This window comes from Strongylocentrotus purpuratus, unplaced genomic scaffold (genome assembly GCF_000002235.5).
Source record: "Strongylocentrotus purpuratus isolate Spur 01 unplaced genomic scaffold, Spur_5.0 spur5_scaffold_1, whole genome shotgun sequence".
NCBI lineage: Eukaryota > Metazoa > Echinodermata > Echinoidea > Camarodonta > Strongylocentrotidae > Strongylocentrotus > Strongylocentrotus purpuratus.
Window position 1 is genome coordinate 38,055,553 of NW_022145594.1, and position 10,234 is coordinate 38,065,786.

Below are 10,234 nucleotides of genomic sequence, written 5' to 3' on the forward strand. Positions count from 1 at the left end.
GGGACTATCCCTGATGATCCTCATAATCTGAACGGGTCTAATTTTCGCACGACGAACTTCGAGACGAACTTTGAAGAAAAAAAAGTTCAGAATTATACAAAATTAAGGTGTTCACTTTAAAGTGAGAGTTATCATATATCGCTTTCATTGTTATTATTCTCTCAACCAGTTCCTGATCATCTCAAGAAGCCTATATCTACACATGAAGTGGAGGCGTGTGTCCATAGTCTGACTGGTAGACATTGCAGACGATTGGCAAAGGCTACAGGAGTCTCCGATGATCAGAAGATTTCCGCAACCATAGATGAAAACACGGAATCGTTGTTTGACACCCAGTCAATGATTCGTGACTGGATCGATCGCCAACAATGCAGCCACTATGACAAGAGATGTAGACTCACTCAAGCAGTTATCGAGATTGGTCGTCATGATTTGATTAGTGAGAAGCGTTTCACCTTGACACGATTTAAAAAATACTTGTTATAGAAGTCCATTAGAATGAATTAGAGACATAAAATTTTGGAAAGATTAATACGGTATTAATACTAGCGATCATTTGTAAATAAAGCGTAGATGGTCCATTATCTTTACAGTATGTGTCTCGAAATGAGTCATTCGTTTATCCATGTAATCATCATATTATATTAATGTGATTTCATACCTCTTTGGAAACAGAGATGAATATGAATTATTTGCATTTTAATTCCATTATTTTGCCTCATCGTACAGATTGTTTTGGAGTAAACGACCATAACCGTTCAATCGGAAAAGACCCTGGAGGATTACACCCTTATCCCCATCAGTTCAGTAAGTTGTAGGGTAGTAGGTATCTGTACTCATACCTCGGAAATTGATGAATAAAGGTCCCTTAAAGTGTTTCATCCTGGTCAAAGAATGAGGCTCTCCGTATGTTTCCGAATTTCGAAAATATAGGCCAAACTGACAAAAATTGAAATTTATGGGGAGAGAGCTAAGTTCCGGCACATTTTGCTCAAGGCTTCATTTTGTCAAGTACCCCGTGAGCTTTATAGTTGAAGTAGATTTTAGGGTAGATTTGGATTCGGTATTCAGTTATGTAAAGTGTTAGGGCTAGGGTTAACGTTAAGTGGTTAGTGTAGGAAATTACCATGGAGCACTCTGTGTCTCAATAGCACGTGTCGTACAACCTTGTGAGTATGGGATCCCGGAGAGCTGGTTGAACTTTTGAAGTCGGGGGGGGGGGGGGGGGCGGACGTGGCAAGAAGAGCGATTGACCTCTTCCATAGCACACGAAACATTCGTCTAATCTGTGTTTTTCTTCAGGTCATGAGAGTGCCTACATTGATGACATAAGAGAAATTGTGTCATTCCTTCCGAAAGAGAGAAGGGCATATTTCTGCAAACCAATGCTGATCTCCCTAAACGTAGACGGAAAAGACGAAAAACATCTTGAACCACAAGATTGGGAAAACATGATCTCGGCAACAAACACTTCATACGAGCCACTGGAAAAGCTTGCTACACGCTTCCAACTAACCTTAACAAAGGCTAATTGTCGCGGTACGATAAACATGTGTTCTCTTACATAATTTATTTTGGAATTGAGGAACAACTATTAAAACAAATGTTCCTATTATACACCCAAAACGATAAGATATTCTTTACTCATTCAATGTAATGATTATGCAGATTTGAGTGTGTGGGTGTGATTGTGTGTTTTGATGGTACTGAATATGTACATCCTTTAAAGGCCCACTGCACTTCTTGTAGCTACTTGCGCCCTCTGTGTAACAAACAATGCCTAATCGGTGACCATTGGCCCCCCATGATCCTCTTTTTCTTATGTTAACTGAGAGCTGAGTTGATGAGATAACCACCTGTCCAGTGACCTTGCAGGGCAGTCTAATCCCTCCTGTAAACTTCGGCAGATAAGCTTTAAATACAGTTCATAGAGGGAAAAGGAACCCCATACATCAAGGGTCAATTTGTCTTGGTGATTGTTGCACTTTATTTTTTTGTTTTCCTTCTTATTATTTCCATTGTTAAACAGTTACCATGTCGCCGCTTTGGTTGGAAAGATTGTATGCATGATTTAATGATCTATGGTAGATGTAGAAGGTCTGAATAGACAAAGGTAAAAGATTGCTAATAAAGTTAAGATTTTCACTAAAAAAGTGGATCTAAACAAATTACGATATATTGTTTCTTTGAAATGAACAATTTTTGAAAACTTTCTCTGTAGGGTTTGAGGTAACGGATGAAGAATTGGAAATAGCAGCCGAATTCATCAATGCAGCAAACACGAAATTGCAGCCAAGTCAGCATCAACATGCAATACGGATTGAAGCAAACACCGATAAAGGCAAGAATAAATACTCCTCACCTACACACACACACACACACACACACTATCACCACAGAAGAGACATTGAGCAGTATGGTTAATAAGTAGACTGTATGTATCTTGTTGGTTTCTTGGTTTTGTTTAGCCGAAAATCGTATCAAATAATTTCAGTATGTATGTACATATATACTTTGAGATATCTGGCCAAATCAGTAGTTCATTGACTTGACTCTTAATCCAAGGGCTAAAGGTCCAAAGCCCAGCCCGGCGCTAAAGTCCTTTGCCACATTAATCCACATTTGACAGTGTTTGTTGATGACATAAATTAAATTGGACATGAATTATAGTTTAGTCACAATAGTGCATTTTAAGGGGTAACCCAAAACATATTGCATTGCAAACTTTTACACTGCAGTGATCTTTGAAATTATCCTGCAAAAAACAACCGTGCACATTCGATGTTGTGTTATTGGTTCGAATTCACAAAAGAAGTTTAACTTAACCCACATTAAACCCATATTTACATAACCCATGGTTTAAAAATTCCAAGAAATAAGCTTACCTTACCTTGCACCCATCTAATATTGGATCGCGTCGCGCTTATTTTGCGTTAATTTTTAGACCATCGGTTATGTAAATGAAGATGCAAACCAACGGTTAAGTTTAAACCTCCTTTGTAAATTCGGGCCATTAAGTGTTAATTCTCGCTACCCCAAATAGCGATTCTGCCGAGATCCGGGGAAAATCCTGAAAACGCGCATTGCATTATGGGATAGCTTTTCGACATTACAGCTTCCTGTGCAGGCGTTCGTGATCACAACCCTCTCTTTCACGGTAGAGTTTAATGGCCTTTTGTGCTAAAGTCACTAATTCTGCCCGAAGCTTTCCATTGCATATTATAATCTGTACAAATTACACTGATTGGCATCGATTTTAGCGTGCGTGAAAACTCTGCACAGCGAACACAGGCGCTAGCGCCAGCGGGATGGGACTCTATACCGGAAGTTGTAGTGACGACCCGAGAGGGTGAAAATTACCTCGTCTCGCGAATTTCGAGATTTTCGTACCTATTTAGGGTAGCGAGAATTGCTTTTCCGATTAGACTACTACACAACACTTGAGTAAGCCTCGAAGATATACATGAGATTTCATACGGATATGATATTCATAATTTTCAAAATTAACTGGACTGAAGTTTTAAAGACCGCCCTTATTTATGAAGTGTTACACGGATTTGACGAAAGCAACTTTAAATACGAACTTATTAAAAGTATCATATGGGGTAATCATATCTCTACAGCGTACAGCGGAACTCCTCACAAAACAGCTACCGGAAGTGGAAACGACAATGGGGATAAGAAGGCAAGCCAAAAGCTCGAAGCTCCCAAGAATAAACAAGGTAATCATTCATTTACTTCTATCATGGACAAATTACGAATAGCCCAAAAACACTGAAACATCCCACAATACATCATAATTTCCTCATTGGGCAACATTATTATTAGTGTAAAAATAGACCACTTTTTGTTCAACTTAAAGTAATTACTTCTTTTTTTTTAAATGATAATAACGATGATAAAAATGTGGTGAATGTTGAACGCGCCAAAGAAAAAGCATTCAGAATTGTTAAAAATATTTTGACAAGTTTTTGAAGGAGCTCATATTTAGCAGATTGACATCAAAACATGAACTATACATGTTAGTGATTTGTTATTGACACCCTATTTTATATTCAGAATCGAAATGTGTGTACCGCGTGTGAAATTGAAAAACAATATTAATAATGTTGAATTTCAAAGCTGGGTTTGTGGGGCAGGGGGCGGGCGTTATATCCGCTGAAAGTAGAACGAAATAAATCAGCTAAGATCAACAGACATGTACATGGTATTCAAGGTGATACGTCAGTGACATCCTTCATTCTATTAAAATTGTTATCAATGCCCTTTTTTCAAATCGTTTCCTTTTGGTATACGTTTATACTAATTTTGTACATATACATGTTATTCCAGTTCAATTTGTATGAAGTAATTAGTCTCTAGATATTAGTCTCTCACGTATTGTAAACATACATTTCTAGATAACCAAACTGTACTGTTTTTTTTTTAATTTTTTTTTTTTAGTTACCACAGTGGATGGGACTTGTCATGCAGACAATAATGAACATTCCAGTAAAACAGATGTTGAAGGCAATAACACGCATCTTGCTGCATCAAATGAAGTATCACATCCGGAAAAAGTATCAGGTAAATTTTGATTTGCCATAATTATTTTAGTTATTTAGTGTGATATAGTTTTTTTTAATTCTAAATTGACATAAATTCTCTTTAGGAAATATACAATATGTGTAATTTTAGCCGTGAATATAAATCAAAATAGTGACACAAGGAAAACATAACTCGGCCTTAACTTGATTCTTGATAGATTGATACAATTGTGTTGTATATTTTGTTGTATAAAATATTTCGGGGAAAAATTTACGTTCTTGTCACTTTATATGTTTATAACAAATAAGAGATTTATGTAGCACTATATCACAGTGATAATACTGATTCAACCAATGTGTAAAGTACAAAGAATATTAATTACAAATACCTTCATAACGTTCTTACTAATTTGTTTTCGATTTTGTGCTCTAATCAGCTTTTCTTATTTCTCCCTTTAAGTTGGCCAAATTAGGTACTAAGATTAAATTTCCTTTTACATTTTAAGCAATCGATGTTTATTGTTTACTTCATGTTTTATAAAGTTGATTTCTTCATTTATTTCCGTTTTGGAAACACTTCAGTAAAACGATATACCTCAGTATATTGACTTTCAAATAATATTTTGATGTACAGAAATGTCTATATTACAAATAGAGATCTACAACGTAATTAAAGAAAATATAATCGCCATCAAGAAGAACCGTGAGAACAAAACTATACAGAAATAGGAGTTAAAAATACTACCCCCAACAAAATTGTCGTTTAACTATGATAAACATGTGTTATTTTTCAGAAGAGATCCATGGTAATGATGAAAACGAAGAAAACTTAAAGCAAATAGTTGGTGATTCGCCATCAAATACACCACGTTCGGTCTCGTTCATGTTGAAAAGATGGAAAAGTTTTTATCGAAAGAAGGAAACATGCCACAGTGAACTGCGAAAGTTTCTGGAAACACTTGGATTAAAAGGTATTTTACATTAAAACACTAGTATTCAGATAGTAAAACAAAACTTAAAAAAAAAGCATTTCATGCTTCTTATAATGCATATAATCTGTCTTTCTTTCCAAAACAAACCAATGCTGTCGAGGATCGAGCTAGATGCCAATACATAATCCTGAGTACTCTCGTTCTTGGTGTGTCAGTCATTCATTATTGTCTCATTCTCCCATGATTGCAGGCCTCATTAAATACGTTCCTTATTTTTCATTGAATGGATCGAATTCGCTTTGATGATGCATTTCATGTCGATAATATATTGAAGTTTAAGGTACCATTGCAATGAAATATGAATTATTCTCTGCAATTTCGTCCAATATCAACTTAGTATGGCCTCAATTCCCAAACATTACCATTAATCATTACCTCCATAATATCGATTTAAAAAAAAAATTAAACTACATTTGTTAACCTTTCGTTTGCATTTTCTGTTTAACCGATGATTACGTATGCGTGTGTATGTGTTAGTGTGTTTGTGCGTAAATTGTCTTTGCGTGCGTCTGGATATATTTTTAAAAATCTATATTTATATAAATATATCAGGAAATTGAAAATGAAAGTTTAGACCTTCTGCAACAACTATTGAAAGAACCCTCAATACATATGTACATATGGCTGGAAATATTGTTGTCTTGTATCTTGATAGAATGCATCGTCAATGTGGCGCCTGCAAAATACCTGTATAAAGTTGAGCTACTTCGAATTGCTTTCAACTTGCTGATGAGAGATGTTCTCCCATTCATCAACGCCCTCGAGATGAACCCAAAACAAATCACCAAGTATAAAGCTTCATCACTAGAGCTGGAAAGAGGATCATTTGGCCTTCTGCAACAACTCTGGAAAAGAACCCCCAAATCTGACATTCACCGCCGCCGCGATTTCTGCCTTGCTTTGAGAAATATTGGATACGAGGGTTTAGCGCGATCAGTCTATTTAGGTTAGACAATATTTTCAGTGGTTTATGAATACGAATAATAATAGAAAAATGTACATTGTAGTAGTATGTGTAACTGCTTCGATTCAGATGCTAACACAATAATCGTTGCTTTTAAGAAATGTTTTTACAGCTTTGGAAGTTTTTTTTTAGAATTCTGGTTAACCAATCATGCGATTTTCCAAAACCTAATTAAATATTTAACAGTAAATCCAATAATATAGTATTATACTATTGTATCATGGCTAGAATTCCCTTGAAGGAAGAAATGGCACTCCATGCTCGAATGACATAAAGAGGGGACCAATCCTCTGCAATCCATTATACCCTCATTATAGTAATGTCTAGTGCTTTCTGCTGTAAACTTTTTATTATACATTTCAATTATTATTTTCGATACATCTGTTTTCATATTGAGGGAATGGTAGCAACTGTAATATCATTTACCATAAACGGGTGCCATTGTATCGTGTGTAGGTACATCAATATCTCTTTGTATTTGTATATATATATATATATATATATATATATATATATATATATATATGTGTGTGTGTATGTGTGTGTGTTGGCGATATAAATCATTTCGTATAATAAAATGATCACAATATTACAATACGATGCAAAGCAGATTCGGGCTTTTGGAGATGTATGAATTTATAGGAAACTTCTGATTTCATCATTTGTATCTTTAATTGTTATCATTGTATTATTATATATATGTCAATATTATTATGATTATGATAATCATTTGTATTAATAATATGATCATCGTTATAATTCTGTCCCTGACTATCCACGCATATTAAGATTATGAGCCGAGCCAGAGTGAGTTGAACTCTACAGTTTCTGTCCTATGGAATGCCGAGAGGTTGCAAATCTGTACACGTCTTGAACTGGGTGAAGATGATCAAGCAGCATGCCTCGGGACTGAGGGGCAGGTTAATCTCGTCGAGGTTGTAAGGCGATGGACAAATCAGATTCGGCCCGTACCATACCACTACAGACGTGAGATAGGAACTTGCCTTCGGGCTGCAGGGAGACAAGACGTTGCTGATCAGATCTTAGCAGGTATAGAACGCCTGGATATGCATTATCGTAGGCAGTAAAAAGCATGTCATTATTTTTTACAATCATTATTACCAGACCCAGTTTACTAATAATCTTTGCATCAATTTTCATTTGTTTTAATTTCTATTTGTCTAAATTTGCTTGCACAACACACATCGAAAAGAAAATCGAACTTAGAGGGATTCTTTTGGAATTATTTTCATGGAAATGAGCACTTTATGTCCAGTCTAGATATTCCTTATTCATAATTTCGCTACTGCGGATAGCTAAGCTGCTAAGTACGAGGTTTTTTGTACAAATATATCGTCTACAACTCTTTTCACCGAATGTAGGCTGATGCCTAGAATGTGAACTGAAGCTATTTTCATATGTTATCGTAGTTATAAATCATTTAATTTTTGTTTTTAAATTCTCAACTCAACTATTAAAAGGGAATCTACGATTTTAATCTCTTACGTGGCAGTTATGTATTTCCAAGTTTGACGTTTCAAACTTCTGTTCATATACCTAAAACATAAATAATCCTAGTAATTAAACGGTAGAAATACAGTGGCATCTTTAATAATATTATATTGATATCCCATCATAGGGAGAAAAGGAAAGATGCAAGCTGACGAAAATGTCCTCAGAAACATCTGCAGAAGATTGGAAGCTGACAAGATCAACAATCTCTGCAAATTACTAGATCTGAAAAGAGGAAAGAGCCTGGAAGAAAATATCACTTCCGTGATCAAGGGGATCAACAAGTGGATCAACGACTTTGATCCATCTTCCTGGAAGTCGAAGCTAGCAGTAACACAGCACAAACTAAAACACCGCAAAAAGATAAACAACAATATGTTTTATCTTGGGTGTCATGAACTCGCGGAAGAGATCATGCATTTAGAAAACGGGATACTGTCCGAATAACTTTCATTGTCTTTTCAGGAAGTAAAGACCATATTCAAGCTTGGCGTGTGTAGATACACCTCTCGTATTTGATGGCCAATTTTGCCTATGATAACATATGTGATTTAACTCCATGTATAATGCTTCAATTGCATCGACCAATTAAGTATTGTTGTCATTAAATCATATTACCAGATGTTGGTCAAAAAAATTCACTGCCTTACAAAATTTGGAAAAGATGAAACATTAACACGAACAGTAAGTTAATAGTATATCGAATTTGTTTGGATTTTTCCCGTTTCAACATATGCATGGACATGATACATGTTGATTACAAAATTAACATAAACCAATTTAATGGATACATAATTAAGACAAACACAGGGATGTTGAAAAAATGAAAATAAAAGTTGATCAGTATTGACCCAATACATATTGTTGTTTTTTCACCAATAAAGAAAACAACATGTCTAATTATCAACCACATTACAGTCATCAAACAATATATTTGAGTTTGACGTCACAATATTTCTTTACGTATGATAACATTTTCAATCAAATTTCTTTAAAAGGATTATTAATACAGATTGAAGTTATTGATACACCACTTCGAAGTAAACATATGACACAAATAACCTAAGCATCTTCAGTATTACACGAGGGATATGCCTACTAAAGTGATGGAGGTTCTTGTTATTCAAAAAAGATTATAAATACGTACAGAAAGCATTAAAGCATGGGGTCAATTATATTGAAGTTGATGGTGAACAGATTATTGATAAATGAAGAATTGTAATTGTATTAAACTCTTATTCGTGTACAATCGGTCAAAAACGATAGCACACTTCTGATAATTTGATCACCTGCAATATTGGTTCAACGAAATATGACGAGCACTTGAAGGGTAACTTTTAGAATTCTTTGTTTTGTACGGCCTGTTACTGACACAGATATCATTGATGTGGTTTTAGATTGTAATGAAATCAAAGTCCTGGTATTTAAATTTGTCCATTACACAAGGTGATTTCCCCGATACTATGGAAATTGCAAAGGTAATTTCCGTTTTTAAAAGCGGCAATAAATCATTTTTTAAATGATTTAGAACGAGGTATTTTTTCCGATGCTATGAAAATGTTGAAGGTAATTCCATTTTTTAAGCCAGTTATCTCTTTTAGTAAAATATTTGATCATATTTTATGTGATTAATTGACTTTTAGAAAAGGTTATAGTACATACCATGGTCTCCTTTATTTCATTGGTAAACTAGAGAACGCTTATGAACTTAATGAATTTTTACTTAGTGTATTTTTAGACTTATCCAAAGCTTTTGATTATGTTGATCATAATGTTTACTAAATAACATGTGGTACATGAACACCGCCAGAGTTGGGGTGGGGGTATATGCATTATATATCGCTCTTCTTTGAACATTTCTAGAGACTGCTCTAAACAATTCTCATATTTTGAGCACATCGACGTTCTGGTCCCCGTCTCTCCTTCTGTGGTTTTTAAGACATTTGCAATGTATAGGCCGCCCCCATCGTCTACAAACAAACTGATGTATGACAGCTTTGTGGCAGATTTTCTGACACTGTTAGAATTCGTAACCGTTGATCAGCATCACCTTGTGCTCATGGGAGATTTCACATCCATGTTGACGAAACTGACAGAGATGCTAGGAAGTTCCTTGATATCTTAGACACGTTTGATCTTCGGCAGCATGTAAAAGGAGCAACTCATCAAGCCGGTGATACCTTAGATCTCTTGATTTCCAGAGAGGTTGATCATCATATTGTGGCCATGGACATCGTATC

General features: G+C 35.3%; 1 protein-coding gene across 1 annotated transcript; it reads left to right on the forward strand.

The window, feature by feature from the left end:
* The first annotated feature begins 322 nt into the window (after positions 1-322).
* On the forward strand, positions 323-5,761 carry LOC115921363. The gene is made up of 7 exons (XM_030978775.1): positions 323-439; positions 730-807; positions 1,303-1,539; positions 2,222-2,296; positions 3,624-3,722; positions 4,444-4,566; positions 5,709-5,761. Exons 1-7 carry the CDS (start codon positions 340-342, stop codon positions 5,759-5,761), a joined length of 765 nt encoding a protein of 254 aa, XP_030834635.1. The 5' UTR covers positions 323-339.
* Positions 5,762-10,234: the final 4,473 nt, after the last annotated feature.

Excerpts from the sequence above, each read along its gene's own strand:
- LOC115921363 (XM_030978775.1), top strand. The coding sequence starts at position 340 with ATGATTCGTGACTGGATCGATCGCCAACAATGCAGCCACTATGACAAG. Across the intron at positions 3,723-4,443 it reads AGCTCCCAAGAATAAACAAG|TTACCACAGTGGATGGGACT; the intron begins GTAATCATTCAT and ends TTTTTTTTTTAG. Across the intron at positions 4,567-5,708 it reads ACATCCGGAAAAAGTATCAG|GCCTCATTAAATACGTTCCT; the intron begins GTAAATTTTGAT and ends CCATGATTGCAG.